This window comes from Aythya ferina (assembly GCF_964211825.1).
Source record: "Aythya ferina genome assembly, chromosome: 27".
Taxonomy (NCBI): Eukaryota; Metazoa; Chordata; class Aves; order Anseriformes; family Anatidae; genus Aythya; species Aythya ferina.
The window spans coordinates 5741203-5758598 of NC_140310.1; the positions used below are offsets into that span (position 1 = coordinate 5741203).

Consider the following 17396-nt stretch of genomic DNA (forward strand, 5'->3'; position numbering starts at 1 on the left):
TCAGCACCACATGGAATGAGTAACGCAGCTGATATGGAAAAGGCAATAATGAAAACAACTTTGAGAGAATGAAAAAAAAAAAAAAAAAAAAAAAAAAAAAAACATATTTTATTGAGAGGCCTTCTTGCTCCAATCACAGAAGAAAGAAAACAGAAGCTATAATGTGTTTATATCAACCACAAGTTTAAAATAAAGCAAAACAATCAAGTACAGATTTCTTTGTCAAAATATACCGTGAGAAAAGCAAGCAATGCTCTGCTGTAATAGGCATTGTGTTCATGCAAGATTCCCATAGGCACCACGGTCTTCTTGCGCTGCTCCTGTGCCCATGCCTGCTCTGAAACACTCGCATATCAGCGCTCTTTAACAGGGCCTGTGCACTTCTATGCTCTCCATCACAATTATCTCTTGAGTACTTCCCCACTTCCCATTTTGACGTGTAGCTTGGGCTGCTCCCCTCACACCTCGGAGGTGAATGAGGCATGCAAAGGCCTTAAAGCAGTGTGGAGCTCTGCTGAGCACGTAGCAGCCCCTGGTGCTCCCAGCTGCAGCTCTCACCACTTTGTGCTGCGGGCACCGATGCCACGCAGGGCTCTCCACCGGTCCCCAGGCAGGGATCCGGCCCTGAGGCCTTCTCTTGGGTGAGTTCACAGGACTTTGTACAGCAGCTTGGCTCCCACGCCATGTCCTGCAGACTCTGGCCGTGCCCGCAGCTTGTCAGTGCCTCCCAGAAGCACAGGAGCTGCTGGCACCCGCTGTCCTCATGCACGTGCCACCAGCTGCTCCGGCTCCGCAGCCCCATCACCCGTCCGCCTCCCTCCCTGCCTGGGTGCTCTGCCGACAGCTCCTGGTGCAGCAGGAGGGGCAGAGCCATGCCACACCACAATCCTGCATCCTGCAGCCTTGCCCCTTGCCCGGCACAACTCACCCCACACGGCTCTCACACTCCCAAACCTCTCTGGAGACCACACAGGCGGCACCGCGAGGCAAAATTTCCCACTCTGGGCTCCTATGGCAAGGACGCATCACTGGGGAGCGTGAGGCTTGGCCTGTGGGAAACCTCTTCCCCTCCCCTTGTTTTACAAGTTGCTGTTATATAAAAACACCAGCTACCAGCAGGATGCTGTTTTGGGCTCAGGGCAGTGGGGGCTCAGGCAGTGTTGCCGGTTGTCTGCGGATGGGGAGGGTACTGGCAGGCACCTTCCACCACCGCTGGGTTTATGGCATTGTGTTAGCTAGCTGGCCACCAGCTCTTGCCCCAACATTTTATTATGGAAAAGCTCTGGCACTGTTCCTTCAATAATCTGAAGTTGGAGCTTGGGACACAGTGAAGCCACATTACTTCTCACTGACATGAAGTTAAAGAGAACTGGACAGTAATGAGATAGGCTGAATGGCCAAAAGTGTGAATCATATTGTACTATAAACACCAACAGAATGAATGCGAGAGAACATGCCAAAATTCTCGCATAGGTACTTCCGTTACTGGGACCAACTGTCTTGATCTTACCACCTGCTTTACAAAGACAAACGCGGGTGCATTAAGCCCAGAACATCGTTGCTGTAAGCATGCAGCACGTGCACCCCTGCAGGACCTGGGGTCTAGCACGGCCACCCCAAGCATCCCATCGCATCAGCCACTCTGCAGCCACCTCTGACAGCACCAATGCAGGATAGAAAACAACATCTCTTTATAAAAAGGGGTGGAGGGGGGGATCACATTGTAATTCATTAATTCAGCAATTTTAGTTAAGTGAACATTGATACATGGAAGAAAAAGCATAAAAATACAGAACCGATATTAGGCTTGAAAATAAATGTAAGTCATAACATCAAAAACAGCTGCTAAAATAATGTACTGTGAACACTAGCATCCCACCAGCTACAGCAGTGAAAAGCCTTACGCTTGTTCAGTGCTGCGAGAAGGTGGCTCTCTACAGTGCTGATTTTCACTCATCTTTTACATTTTTTCTTTCTCAAAACTTCCAAACAGAAAAGGCATCCCCTCCAATCTGCCACACTTTTCTAAATTAACTATCTAAAATTACATTAAAACAAAATATAAAGATACCTTAACTGACTAAAACATGATGTTACATCAAACATAATTCTTTTAGTTCTGTTATTTTTATCAAAACCTCCATATACAAAGAGAGTACAAAGGGAAGAGAGCGATGCATAGTCCACCTGCCAGCTAGATCCACGCAGGAACTGCTGACAGATCACAGAGCAGTTAGGCAAGAGAATGGTACAATTCCTGTCCAGGTACATGGAAACATCCAAAATACCGTGTCTGAAATACGACGTGTGAATCTGCTCAGCTGCTCTGATCTGTTTCTCGAGGACAAACATACAGGATCAGAGGGCTGTTTAAACTGACAGAGCAACCAGTAACATACAATTATAGTATGCTTTAAGCCTGTAATTGCAGTGATAATTTCTTTTTCCCCCAAGTGACTTGGAGAAACGGGACTTCTTCAGTCCTGGATGCAGCCAGGAGGATCGCTGCTGCCCCTTGCCCTCCGACGCAGCAATGGCACAGCCACCAGTGGGAAGGGAGCTCCCAGGCAGCTCTGACCAAGTCCGGGAGATGACGAACAAAGCAGCTGCAAAGAGAAAAAGGCACCTCTCCTGGGTACTCTTATTACCAGGTCTTCCCAACTGCTTGAGGAAAAACAAGGCACCAGCAGCACTAAGAAACTCATGTGCGTCGCTGCACGCTGTGTGCTGGCACGAGGGAACCCAGTGCTGCCCTGGTTGTTTGAGCCACCTCTGAAGCCAGGCTCAAGTTCAGGCTCAAGGGCTACTGGTGGAAATCAAGCAGTGGCTCTAAACACACATGAACTGGTTTTCCCTTTTATTCAGCATTTCCTGCTGAAATACATATTTTTAAAACACTAAATCAAAGCCCACTTTTCTAGAAGTGGCCATCAGGACCCATATGAGCAGCCTGGTGAGAGCCTGAAGATCCCAGCCCAACTAAACCTTTAAGCGTCTCTCTCTGATGCAGAATCAATTCCCCTCCTGTGCTGCCACTCGGCTGTGGGAAGAAACCGGCTGGTGCCATGGGTGCACCGAGAGAACCGTGCCAGCAGCTCGGAGGGTCCCAATTGCAGCCCACAGCCTCCTTCTGACAAGGCTTCGTTTGTCCGCATTCCCCATCAGGTCGCCTCATCAATCTGTGGTTCTAAAGCTTAGAGTGTTTTGTGTTTTAATTCACTGATAAGGTACGTTATCTACAACGATTAACTTGGCATCAAAGAAATAACACTACTACACACGGTGGTCTAAGACAACTTTGTGGGATTTTCTATAGAGTTCACATCCTAACTCCAGCTCTCTGGTAGTTTTGAAACATCTTCATCTGGGTGCTTGGCTTATTCATGGAATTTATCTACAGTAAAATCCACATCTCAAACCCCATAAAGGGAATAAACGGCACTCCCAAGCTAGAAAATAATTAATTTGCCAGCTTTGAGCAGGGTTGGTTTAAACCTCAGAAATGAGTTTTTGTTATTTCACTTAACTGTAATGCAACAGGATTATCTCAAACTGCAAGATATTCATTCTCTTAGAGCAATCACGATTGATGAAAATAATGAATGGAAGCAGGATGGTATAATTAACGTGGAACAATATGGGTCTATGGGAAAGAGAACTTGTCCAATTAGTGGAATAATGAATTTCAGCTTGGTCGATAAATGTAATCATTTGGATGCAATAGTCTTTGTCTTTCATAAATGACTTGACCTCGTGCTAACATGACATTTTGATTAAAGGGGAAAAAAAAAAAACAAGAAAAAAAAAACAGAATTCTATAAAGCCAAGTTGTCACACATCAAATGGACTGAAGTCCAGACACCGATAGGTCCCACGGTGACTGCAGGCAGGGAAACGCGGAGATGATGCATTTCCTGCGGTGCTCCATGGGGACCGATCCTTGCCCTTCTGCAACCCGATATTTGGCTGGCAGCCCGAAGACACCGTAAAAACATCATCGGTAAAGTGAGCAAGTGACACAAACCGGAGGGGCTGGCCGCAGGCTCTGCCAGCAGTGGGGCCGACCACCAAGCAGCACACACCTCCACAGGGACGAGGCCGGCCGGGTACGGGGCTCTGCCTTGGGGGGCTGGCACCGGGAGGCACAAGGGCGAGGACCTCTCCCATCCAGCCAACCAAGGCACCGCGAGGATGCCAGGGCTCAGGCCCAGCCCAAACAAATTTAGACCAGAATGTTGTTTGTTTGTTTGTTTGTTTTACAGGGAGGGCAATTAGCTATTAGGAGGCTTTATCCCAGGTTGTGGCAGATTCCCCATCACTCGTTTATTAACCTTTATCATCAGGATGGGATGTTTTTCTAACAGGCTGGCTCTGGTTCAAGCAGGAATTAACACAGGGCGCTCCCGCAGCCATGAACACAGGAGGGAAGTGGTCATAAGTGTCTTTTCTGCAATCATGCGATTGACAACTTCGCACCCCTGTGCCTGCCCTCTTTACCTGACAGCTGCTATTTAAAGGCATTTACATATCCTTGCAGCAATGGGCCTTTGGCTATTGCAGATGCAAATAGTCCGTGACCTCAGAGACTGCTCGGTGCTTGCTCATCACGCTGGCAGGCTCTTGCAGCCAGGAGAATGCCAGTGGGGGTATGCGGGAGGGCTGGGGCCTGGGGAGGAAGCTCTGAGAAGGGCGAGGAGGAACAGGAGGGGCTCGGCCCCTGCGTGCCCGCGGCAGAGGGAGCGAGGCTGGGACCGCCATGCCTGGGGCGTGGGCCAGCAGCTCTCCCACCGCCCGCTTCATCACTTGAAGACGGATGGGAACGTCGGGCAGTCTGGTGACTTCATCTTCTTCATGAACTTCTTGAACTCCTTGTTCTTCTTGTCCCACTTGTAGATGGCCGTCAGCAGGTACTGGGTCTTCACCTGGCGGCCCATGATCAGGAAGTAGTGGCCGAAGTTGTCCAGCTGATGGCAGGGGCAGTCGGCGCCGTTCTTCAGGAACAGCACCAGCTTCTTCAGGTTCTTCTTCCTGATGGGCCCCAGCTTCAGCGCCTTTCTCTTCCGTGGGATGATCATCTTGTCCCCGTTCTCCTTCTTCACTTCCTTTATGGTCATCTTAAGAGCTGAAAAACAAACCCGGGAGCCGGGAGAAGGGGAAAACAGAAAAGTCCTGAGCAGCCTTCACTCACAGAGCACTTGCTACCCACCCACCCGTGTCACTGTGCTGCCGGGAAGGTGCCCCAGGGACAGTGGGTGCCAGGACAGCACAAGCAAAACCTTCCTCGTGACGCCCAGACCCCGGCCTGCCCACAGGGCCGCAGTGCAAACCCCACAGCGCCCGAGGCAGAGCTGTGCCTTCCTGGCAGGGCACCAGCGTAAGACATCGGCCTCTGCTTCCCACCCCCCAGCACAAAACGTGCCAGGCACTTTGTATGTGGAAGGGAAACTCCTTCAGGGAAGCAACACAAACTTTGCTAGCAAAACATTGGCTGAGTAAGAACATGATTTCCCTGTTTCAGTACACGGAGAGACTCTTACAGGGGCCATTTAAAAGGTCAGCCTAGCTCCTCAAACATTTGTGTACAGTCACTCCTGGCCTCGGGCGCCCACAAAACAAGTTCCCAAGCACCGACCGTGTCTGCGTGAGAGCAGCAAAGCCCCTTGAAAGAACCCGTGCCCGATGGGGAAGCCAGCAGCGCAGGCACCTTCCCCAGCAAAGGGGGGAAATCCCATACGACTCCCATAGAAAATATCTTCTTCTTGGGGTTCAGCATTTTCCTGAGTTAATCACAACCCAAATTAAAATAATAATAAAATGTTCCCTTGTCCTGACCATGAAGAGGAATTTAGCATGCATGGGAAAAATGATGAAAATGTGTTGTACATTAAAGTATCACTTCTGTGCCATTTGGCTCTGCCTCATTTTGGGAGAAAAGCACATATGGCCAAAAATTACTAACATATTTCCATCATTTGGGAGTTTACTTCAGAGTTGCAGATAAATAGCGCCTGGATAGGTGATTAATTGTCTGCTGTCCCTTTCCATTTGATTCTCAGATGTGTGTGTAGCAGGCAGCACTGCAAAAACCCTGGGTTCTGGCAGGGAGAGGAATCCCCCGCAGCACTGTTCCTTGAAGTCCTGCTCTGCTGGATCTTGTAGTAATAAATACACGTTGCCTCTGGACGGCAGCTCTGTTCACCGTTCCAGACACAAATGGCAACAGCACAGCGCGATGACAATCCCGAGAGCGCAGCAGAGCCTGCGTATTACCCTCACGCTCCCAGCCACTGCACTGGCAAAAGGAATAATGGTATTTATCTGCCCATGTGCTAAAAAGGTCTACTGCTTGCCAAGAGCCCCGTTGTGTTCTACTGTTACTGTACAGGAAAGTAATCTGGGACTGGAAACCTAAGTGAAACTGTAATTCCATCTGTTTTTCAAATTCAGGATGTCGGAGGAGCTAAAGAGATGCAAGCTTTAAAGGAGCTAAAGACACTGAACCAGGTTAATTTGCAATGAATCTGGAAAATAGAGCAAGTAGTTTACATGCAACTCTAAGCTCCATGACATTACTTGGGTAGCGACAACAACATTCCTCCAAATGAGCCTCAGTTTCTTTATCAGTTCTGGCTTTGAACTCTTGCTCTGAGCACAGCAGTTTCCAGCAGTGTAATACCCATAATTAGAGACTTTTTCCAAAGTGGCTTGTTTGCAAATTGCTTTGCTGTGATTGCTGCAAGTTTAGAACCTTGTCGCTAGAGGAAGAAAACAAGCTGGCAACCAGCAGAGGTGTTGTTCTGCTCCAAGCATTGTAGTCTACAGAAGACAGAAGGTCTGGAAATCCTGTGCCCTGGGAGCTCACAGCTCCCTGCCTTGCACAGCAGCAGTTGTCTCTGCAAGCCAGCACTGCACTTTCGGGGAGCATGGGAGCTGCCCAGGTGAACCATAAATCCAGATGGGAACTAAAAAAAATGTATCCAAGCCTCACTCCTGCAGAACAGCACTCAGAGCCAAGATCTGAGGCTCCTGGGCACAAGGGGCAGGTTTCACAGGCAGCTGGATGGGCACACAGCTCCTGTGCCTTCCACACGCACCAGAAAGGCAGCACCCAGGGTGGGTGCTGCCCCCCAGGGAGGATCCAAAGCCACGGGGTCTGAAGGCTCATCAATGCCTCAGCCACAAGCCCACCTCCCCTACACTCTCCAACCACCAGCAAATCTTTGTCATCAAACCCAGCAGCCCCCAGAGATGTGACAGCAGACAAGCGCCTTTCTCTGCGTCCACCCCAGCAGCAGCAGCGGCCAGCTGCAGCACCCACCCTGGGGACTCTCCATCCCCTCTGCTCCAGCAGCAAGCACACCGCAGGGCCGTGGCCCATTCCTGCAGGGTGCACGGAGAGGTTTTGTTTTGGCACTGCATCTGGTCCTGAAACACCCTCCTGGGGAGCTGCTGGCACATCTGCTCACAGGCGAGGCGTGGAGGCAGAGCACCAGGGAGAACCAGCGTCCAGCCACCCACCCCAAGGTCTCCTCCCGGAGAACAGCAGTGAAAGCGTTATTCGGACTGGGAGGGAGCACACAAAACACAACAAAGGCAGATTTCAGGATCTAATTTGGGACTCATCAGCCATCAGCCACGTTGTGTTGACAACAGCACAAGTCCTCCCGGGGTGCTAAACCCAGGCATGCCCTCACTCAGCCCTAGTGCCAAGAGGCTGTGGTCCCTGCCCAGGCACTCGCTGCCAGCCAGGACCAGCAGTGCCAAATGCCTGGCTCCCGCAGCAGCTCTGGGGCTGATGCTGCTCCTTCCAGCCCAGAGCCGAGCCATGCCAAAGCATAAAAGCACATCACTGGGGCTGTCCTCTCCATCTGGAAAACCTGAGACCCTGTGCCACAGAGGAGGGCAGAACCCTTTCCCCCAGCGCCCCATGCATCCCCCCGGGGTTACGCTGCTGCCCAAGTGCCCTGGGAGGGGATGCAACAGGGAGAGGGCGCAGGGCAGCGCCCCACGGCTGGCCACGGCTCCCCAGGCATGGGGCGAGACCCTTGCCTGTGTAACGCTCACCCCTTTGAAGCACACCAGGAATTTGGCCCCAGCTACAAACAGCTCCTATCAGACTGCAGCATAGCTCTGCTATCTCTAACGCAGAGAGAGGGGAGCACTGAGGATATAAAAATGTCTTCTTTATGTCTACTAAAACGAAGCAGGATATATGGAAGTGTTTGTTCACTCGGAGCAGAATCACTTGTGGCAGCAAGAGCTCCAAGGAGAGCAAAGGCTCCACGGAGCTGGTTGCGGTCCAGCCTGAAAGTACAACCTGCACTGCATCACTTGAAACACTCGCATCAATACCTCTGCAGCTCCGGCTTCCCAGTCCCACGCACACAGAGGAAAAAGGAAACCCAACCTCCCAGACAGACTGGGAGCACTGCCAGCGCCCCTGGGAGCAGAGCACCCTCCTACCCTCCACAAGGGCTCAGCACCACACACGGCACAAAAGCAAAGCCTCTCCCGCATCACTCCTGCTCACTCACCAGGTGAGAGTCGTGGGCACCGCCGTGCTTGAGGCAGGGGCAGCACGGGGCACCCTGCAACGCACACACAGGGCAGGCACCGCTGCAGCAGAGTGCACCTAAGCGTCTTCCCAGAAGCTGGGAAGACCACGTCCCCCCGCCCCGTACAGCCCTGCTGAGTGAGCTCCCACCTGTACAGCTGCACGGTAATGCCCGCACCCTCGCCCCGGTCCCTCCAGCCCCCCTTCGGCAGCATGCAGGAGCCGGGGACTCCATCCCCACTGCGGGCAGGGGCCCCGCTGCAGCACCCTCAGGGGCAGGGAAAGGAACGTGAGAGAACGGAAAGCTCTGCTGTTCCTTCAGCCTCGTTGCTCCTTCCTTTAGAAATCACTCAGAAGAAGGAAACCTGCCAGAAGACACATTAGGGCTGTAACAGGAGAAGGCTGCAGGCAAGGAACTGTCAGTCAAGGGAAAAAATAAACAGCATGTATTGATTGTACTGCAGTCTCCAGTGCAGCAAGAGCCCGTTCAGCAGGATCCCCTCAGACCCCAGAGAAAGGGCAGAAACAATAAATAAAATCAGCAAGAGAAACAGAGAGTGGAATGAACTCCAGGAGAGCGTGTGGCCAGCCCAGCCTGCACGAGGAGTAAGAAACAAATCCTGGCTGCAGCCCCGGGAGGTGCGGGGGGCACCAGAGGGCACTCGCACTTCATCACGCCTCCCTCGTGTGTCCCTGGCACACCAGAGCTGCACCAAAACCTGAGCTGCAGTTAACCCGAGCGTGCCTGCCAGCCCCCGCAGCACCGCTCTGTGCCCCAGGCTGGTCCCACAGCCCCGCTGCCAGCCCCAGCTGCAGGGCAGCAGCCACACTTAGCCAGAGGTGCTCCAGGATCTCTCCAGGACCTCTCCTGAAGGGGCTCTGCCGATGCTGCCAAGAAGAGAGGAGGCAGCTGCTGGATGCTGCTGAAGGAAAGAAAGAAAGGAGACACCAACCTCTGGGCGCCTCCACCAGCAGGCGGGACGCAGCCGGCCCCACAGCCGTGCCCACTTGCAGAGGAACCACCAAGCTGTCGCACAAGGGGGCTGCCCTCAAAGCAGCGTCAAGAAGCCACGTTCAGCACCACTTGGACAGATCCAAACCCAGAGTCCTGCTCACCCACAAGGCCGGCAGCCCTGCCAGCACCAGCACCTTGCCTGGGCCCCCTCTCCTGCCCTTTCCCCTCCCATGTTCACAGCTGGGGCCAGCGCTCCTCCTCCGTGGTCCTCACGAGCGACATCGTGCCCGGGGCTGTTGCACAGCTGCCTCCAGCCGTGGGCAAAGCACCCCACACCTCACAAGGCGCTGGGACGTACGGGAAGCCTGCAGTAACATCATCGTGGAGATAGGCAAGGAAGAGCTGGCGAGCAGGACCCACCAAACAGCTGCCCCTTGCAGCACACGTTAGTTTAAACATTTATTGTATGTGTCTGGCTTTGATGAGGATCTGTAACCTGTCAGTTGCCAGTGTTTACCTTGGTGGATGTGCATGAGAAATCTCAGTCTGAATGGCTGGGAGTTTATTTTAGTGCCAGATAAACAGCTCCCCTTGAGAAATTGCCCCTGTGACAGTAACCCCTGAAGACTAAACAGAGATCTAAGAACCACGCACTGTGCTTTGAGAAAACTTCCTGAAGCCAATTCATCCTCTGCCAGCTGCTCTCCACAGGCTGGGACATCCCCAGGAGTGCCCTGCCCTATCTTCCCTTGGAGCAGAGGGAAGACTTGCACTGCACCTCTGCATCTCTTCCTGCACACCAGATTCCCAGGTCGCTACAGGCTGGAAACAGCTTTAGATGCACCCAGGAATTCTCCTGGCTGGGGAGGAAAAACACAGCAACAGAAGGAAGAAAATACCAGTGCAGCTGCATGAAACCTACATCACTGAAAATCCATGCAAATGAACTTTTCCACTGCTATTTGTTCTGGTGACAGGGGAGGATCAGGGGAACAAAAGGACATCCAAGATGCAACCAGCTTTCCATTGTGAAGAAAGGATCATGCTTCACACGCAGCAGACACTAGTTGCGTCCTGCTCAGTTGTATTTGGGTTTTTCTACTGTAGGAAAGTCATCGTGTCTTCACAAGAAAAAAAAAAAAGAGATTAAAGAAAGCAGCAATGGGAAGGAGAAGGAATAGAAGCAACCTTGGCATCAGCAAGAGCTCCAATGTGTTTAAGAACTAAAGCTATATGTTGGAGTCATGGTGGTACACAGAACAAAGAACAATCCCAAATTACTTGCAATGGCTTGAAAAAGACTCTGCTTCAGCAGAGGAAACAAACAGCTTTAAACAACGCTTGGAAAACACGCTGCTCTGGGGGGCAGGCAGGTGTGCTGATGCAGTAGCAGTGCCTGGCATTGCACCAGCCCTGGAGCTGCCCCCGCTCCTTCCCCCGGCGGGGGGACCCATCCCTGCCACCTCAACCGCAGCAGGAGGAGGCTTTCTGTGAAAGCCTTTGCAGCAGTTTTGGATTAGCTGGGGGTGCGCACGGCAGTCGGTGTCGCTGCTGCTCAGCAACTCTATCTGGCCACTCGCCGCAGCCCTACCCAGGGAGCGCCTGCCAAGAAATATTTCCACCCTCCGCATTGTCACCACAGAACTTCTCCAGAACCAGCCTACTCTGCGGGCAAGTCAGTGTCTGAAGCCCCTCTACCGAGCCCACAAATACATCTGGTTTGGCCTCTCCTGCCGGTCGTGCAGCTGCCCTGCAGTGCGGGATGTGTAACAGCAGAGGCTGATGGCAAGCACACAGCAGGACACCGCTGTGGCTCCAGGACACGGCACGACCCACACCGCTCCCACCCAGCACCCTTCTGTCTGCAGGAGGGCAAATTACAGAGCAAACAGCAAACACGGCCAAAGATGAAGGCTTGGGAGTGGAAGACCTCCCCTGGCCCTCCCAGGTACTTGGTACCTGTCCTGTTGGTCGCTTGCCCCTGGAGGCGAGGGGATGGGGAGCAGAAAAGCAGCAGAGCTGCTGGGGGCAGTGCCCAGGGCCAGCCGGGTGCTTCCCACATCAGCCAGGCTGCAGCACTGGATTCACGCACATTCCTGAGAAACCATTACACGGCTGCTCCTGTCGATGCTTTTCCCTGTTACAAGAAGTCTGCACTGAACTTAGGGCATTTGGCATACCAAATCTGCAGGAGAGTTGAGAATTCATTTCCAGCAGAAAGGGTAATACACCAGCATGCAGAGCAGGTTTGGGTTTGCATAGCATGCTCTGGCACAGGGCACATTCAAGCGCTAATCCCCGAGGAATGCACACCTTGTTCAATATGCCTTTAATAACTTTCCAGGAAAGCTACATACACCAGCAAGGATGTCAAAACCAGTTAATTCTGGGCTTGATCTGAAAAAGCTATTTTTCCCTGCAATACTTTTCGTTGTTGTGTTTTTTCTTTTTTTTTTTTTTTTTTTTTTTTTTAAATAGAGTTCTGTTTACCTGTGATCCACAAGCCATAATGGATTTAGGACTCAGCTGTGAAGTAGCCCTGTATTCTCTCCCTCACTGCTCAGCCTTAGCAAGACGAAGGCTTGCTCTTGGTTTTTACACCTGGACTTGACAAGCAGAGCGTAACTTTGCTAAAAGAAGCCCAGGGCTCCAAAGAAGCAGGGCAGGAAAGACATCTGGGTGCACCTCCCTAGAGAGCTGCCGGCTGTGCTGCAGCACCAAGGCCGGGGGTGATGCCGAGTGCAGGCACCACGCCGTGACCAGGACCCCAGCGCCTGCCACCCCCACCGGGCTGCACCAGCAGGACCCAGCCCTGGCCATGTCCCCCTCACCGCGCGCCGACACTGACATCTAGAGGCTCAGTCGCCTCCGGGCAAGGACTGCAACTGCCCACAGGCACTCTCAGGGTGGGCAGGGAAAACGGAGCAGCTGTGGCACCCTGCTGGTGCCCAGGTTCCTGCTCAGGGGGTAGGGGGGCAGTGCCCTCCAGGCACAACGTGCACCCTGCCTGCTGCCCTGGGCACTGCCGCGGCCGGCCCAAAGGGAGCAGGATGGGAGCAGGACACTCTCGTGCCAGGGTCCCAAGCACCTCCTTTCCACACTCCAGAGCCCTGCCAGCAAGGAGAAGCAGCAGGAACGCTTTCCTTACCAAACTCGCTGGCACACAGGTGCTCAATGATGGCTTCCGACTTCATCTCGTTGTCGCACGGGGGACACACGGTCGTTCCTGGTAAGAGGAGAGAAGAGGTGATGAGGAGCAAGCTCAGGAAGCACCAGAGGGCTGGGCTGACATGTGCAGACAACATGTGCCCTGGGGTGCCAGGTCCCAGCACTGCAGGACCAGGCAGGAGAGGGGCTTCCAGGGCCAGGCTCCCAGCCGGGGGCAACCACTCGCCGTGGGGCATGGCGAGCTGCCTGCTGATGCTGCCTCCCTGCAGCGTGCCGAGCTGGCACGCGGTGCCCAGGGCACAGCAGGAGGAGGACCAGGAACGAGGATGGCTCACACTGCATGGGGCATCCCAGGCTGGCAGCTGCTCCAGAGCCAGGCTGGAGCTCAGGACAGACACAGCTCAGGGGCCCTGCCAGACACCCGGGCACGGCAAGGGCCTCACCTCCCTCCTGCTCCTTCCCAGAGCAGGGACAGCTTGGAGAGGGACACACACAGTTCTCAGGTGCACCGTCCCCCTCCAGTACGATCCCAAGCACAGCCACCCTCTCTTCGCCGGGACCCATCCTGGGAGGAAAGCTCAGCTCTCCCAGAGAATAAAAATCCGCTTCCAGGTCCCTGCCTCCCGCCTGAGCAGAGACCACCCGGCAGCACAGACGTGGATTTGTGCTACTGACGGATGAATTTATTGAGCTGGGAGGTGCTGCTTATGTTCTCGGTCCAGCAGAACGAAGGGCTCCTTCCCACACACGGGAGTTGTGCTCAGGAGCCGCGCTGCAGCGCAATATCTGCCGGTCCCTGCGTGCAGCGGAGCGCTGCCCCCCCAGCCCTGCAGCCAGGCACCCCACGGGGACCGCAGCCTCCCTGTCACAGAAGCCCCACGGGACCTCGGGCAAGACGTTTGATTTCCCTGCATTGTTCTTCCCCTCCCGCCACCCGCTCTGCTCTTGGCAAGTGCTAATTCCTTGGGTCGTGCACCCCGCAAGCACCCCAGGGCCGGAGTTCAGACCCCACCTCCTGACCTGCGACGGCTCGGTCAGGGCCCATCGTCTGTGTCTGACAGCTTTACTCAAGGCACAACGTTTGCTTGTTTCCAGCCTGTTTTCTCCCTGCTGACCGTTTTCTAATGCCTGGCTTTAGAGCCGGCTTACTCCAGGGGCAGGAGAAGGAATGTGTAATGCTATATTAATCTGCAACTCCCCTGATGCATCCTGTGGGCCTGCAGGCTTTACCGCCTTATGCTTAAGGAGAAAGGAATTCAGCAGGTCAGCTATTTGAGAGGCAGAAACAAATTCCAATTTTAAGGTGTTAATGGAGAAAAATACTGAAAGGGCTCGTTCTTATTAATGCTCAGAGAAGAGGGGGGACACTGCTGGGCTCTGACCTTCTTTAAATCAACAGCACCCAAAACCTACGAGGGCTCAGAGTTTGCACTGACAGAAGGCTGCAGGCCAGGGAGGGCCATGCCACAGCCGCAAGGTGCCTCAGCTGTGTCAGCACTGACAGCCCAAAACCTCACAGACCCATGGGCAGAAGGTCCAGACCATTATTACCGGAGAGCACCTCACCTCAGAAGCGTTTCTAGCCACTGTGCTGGTCCCTTCCCAGAGCAGTGCGCCAGCCAGCAGGACAGGCACGAGGGGCTCTGAGCCACACCAAGGCAGCAGTTTCTCTTGAAATGTTTGCAGGCAGCCAAGAGGACACGAAAATGGCTGCATAAATTCTTCCGCTGAATGTTCTGGAGAGTCCGCACTTGCACAAGAATTTTAAAGACTTGCTTTCTGTAAACATCCTTGCAAACAAATTGCTCATTTTGAAGTGCATGGGACACAAGTCTGTGAACCCGCACAGCAGACAGCGTGTTTACCGGAGGGGCTGCGACGCTTTCTTGCGACACCCACCCCAGCTCCGGTTTCCAGTTCACTCGAAGCACATGTTGTTAATATCCCCTAGAGCCTGTGCAGAATGAGTCCTCTGCACCCCTGGCAGGAGCAGAAGAAAACGCACAAAGGCCTCAAACCTGAGCTGATACCGCTTGGAAGAAGTCGCTTCAGTGCTGCCTGAACACCACGCTGCCAGACACGTTCGCAGCACCAAAAGAAAGCAATACTGTGCCACCCTGGTGCTGCTGCCAAGGCGGCTCTGAGAGTTCAGCAAGCAGTAAGTTGTTGAACTACACGAGGGGAAAAGCCCAGCAGATGCTGCTCACCTAGAAAACATCTCAGGCTGTTACGTCCTCGAGCTGCAGACTAGCCCCTTGTGGGCTGGGGCATAGCAGCCCCCAGGCAGCAGCTCCGGTCCAGCTGCCCAGCAGCACGCTTGGCTGCAGGTCCCTGGGGAACAAAAGCAACCTTCGGACCTGCTCACAGGACGTGACAGCGGTCTGGACCAAGGGTCTGGGTTCATACAGGACAGCAACCTCGGAGCCTTCCCTGAAAACAAAGAGCTTTGTCCAGCAGTCGCATCAGTCAGCGTGAGCCACGGTATGGAAGGCAGCACGGCTACGTGGCTGCTTGCTCCATGCAGGAGCAGGCTGGGTCCTGGAGATCAGGAGCCAAACCTTGCCCCTGGCCTGGCCCCCACCCGCCCCGGGTGCAACGGGGGGCTTGGCTGTCCCCTGCGTGCTGCCCTGCCTGCAGCGAGCACTGGCCCTGGCCCCAGCCCCAGCTCCAAGCCATCGCTCCCCACCTACCTCTGTCTTCTCTCTCTGCAATCACCTTTCTCGTCAGTTTTACGAGGTGCTCTAATGCAGACTGCCTAAGCTACGCCAGGATATTTATTTATTTTAGAAGTTTTCAGCAACAAGTGAGACTCATTGCAATTGACTGTAAACAAGCCAGTCTGGCACAAACAGACTTGCTGAGTGTGATCAAAGTAAACACGAAACACACCCACTTGCTCCAATTGCTTCCTGATAAACCTCTTGCCCGCAGCCCCCTCTCCACCATACAGCCCCCCCCCCCCAAGAAGGCAGGGCTGGCTTTCCACCATGTTCATCCTCCACCGAGATTGCCGAGCCCCAGGTCTCCTTGGAAGCAGGGCGTCCCTGCCAGGAGCACTGCCACCATCTACTCCCACCAGGCGTTTTCTGCCAGGTGCCAGCAGACACCCTGCTGCTGCTAAGGAGTGGCCCCGATGGGAGCCCAGCAGGGAGGAGAAGCTCTTCCCAAGGCGATGTGCACGCGGAGGGCAGGCTCAGAGCCTGGTCCCAATGCCTGCACAGGGATCAGATCAGCCGTGCACCCACCATGTCCCCCCCCAGCTCCACCTGCACTTGGATTTCTGCTCTGAGAGGGAGGTGAGAAGCCAGCAGTGCATCCTGCCCTCCTCGGGACGCTGCAGACAGCAGCTGGGAGCAGCCAGCTCACAGAGCACTTCGAGGCAGCCAGGGAGAGCTGCTCCCAAGAAGCAGCCCCCAGGCGAGCCTTGCCCAGCACAGGACCCTACCTGGTCCCACGCAGCCAATCCTAGGCTGACGCCTGCCCCACCAGCTCAGAAAAAAAAACACCAGAAGAAGGGCTCCAGCTCCGGTCATGCCTTACCTTTGGGCCTGGAGACCTCAGTGGCGTTGGGAGCTGTCATGGCAATGCAGACATCGTCCTGGGGAAACTGGTCGCACTTGAGCATCTCTGGCCAGAAGAAGCCAAAGAACTGCATGACGGGCTCGCAGGAGTCGCGCACGGCCTCACACAGCCAGCGGCACGGGTACACCGGCCGGTCCAGGCAGACGGGGGCAAAGAGGGAGCAGAGGAAGACCTGGGTGCCCATGTGGCAGTTCTTGTTCAGCAGCGGCACCCAGCTGCTCGCCTGGTGCTTCACCTCGGCCATGGTCTCGTGGTCCAGCAGGTTGGGCAGCACCATCTTGTCGTAGCCCACGCTGTGGCACAGCCGCAGGTCGGCCGGGATGGCCACGCACTGGTGGGGCTTGGTGTAGAAGCGCCCGCCCGGGTAGGGCCCCAGGTCGGACTGGTAGCTCACGTAGTCGTACTCGCTGCCCTCGCCGCACGCCAGCAGCCCGGCGGCCACGGACAGCAGCGCCCGCACGGCCGGCCCGCAGCCGCCCCGCACCCTGCCCATGGCTGCGCCCTGCCCGCCGACGGCCCCGACGGCACCGCCCGCCAAGCGCCAAGCCCCGAGCCCCCCGCCTCGCCCGGGGACCCCTCCCCGCCCGAGCCCCCTCCCGGTGCCCGCGGCCCCCCCCCGTCCACCGCCCGCCGCCGCTCCCGGCCCCGCTCTGGCCCCGCCGCGCCGCGCCGCGGGTTTGTGCGCCCCCAGCAGCCAATCAGGGCGCTGCCGCCCGCCGCGCGCTCGCCCGCCGCTGTCAATCAGCGGCCCCGGGAGCCAATCGCGGCCCGGCCCGGCCACGGCCCCGCCCCTCTCCGCCCCGCCCCGGCCGGGCCCCGACGGCGCCGCGCTCCGGCAGCGCAGCCCCGCGGCCCCGACGGGCGCTCCCGGCCCGGGGCTGCTCCGCGGGGACGCGCCCGGCCCGGCCCGGCCCCGGGCTGCCCCGCGCACCTGCGGCACGGGAGGCCGTCGGAAGGGACTCGGGGAGGGCGGAGGCACCGGGAGGGTCCCGCGGGCTCGGCCCCGTGAGCGCGCCCGGTAGCCCCGGCTTCCCCCGCGGGCATCCGGAGCCCGTGAGAGCCGGGGGCTGCTGCAGCCGGGTCCCGCTGCCTCCGGGGCGCCCCGGAGCGGCTCGGGGAGGCCCCTCGGCTTCCCAG

The 17396-nt window shown here is 55.5% G+C and overlaps 1 protein-coding gene across 1 annotated transcript; it reads right to left on the reverse strand.

Moving 5' to 3' along the window:
• Positions 1-1667: 1667 nt before the first annotated feature.
• SFRP1 (secreted frizzled related protein 1) lies at positions 1668-16775 on the reverse strand. Its single transcript, XM_084499477.1, has 3 exons — positions 16218-16775; positions 12658-12735; positions 1668-5122 (listed from the first exon to the last, which is right to left on the reverse strand). Exons 1-3 carry the CDS (start codon positions 16750-16752, stop codon positions 4800-4802), a joined length of 936 nt encoding a protein of 311 aa, XP_084355603.1. The 5' UTR covers positions 16753-16775; the 3' UTR covers positions 1668-4799.
• Between the last annotated feature and the right edge of the window lie 621 nt (positions 16776-17396).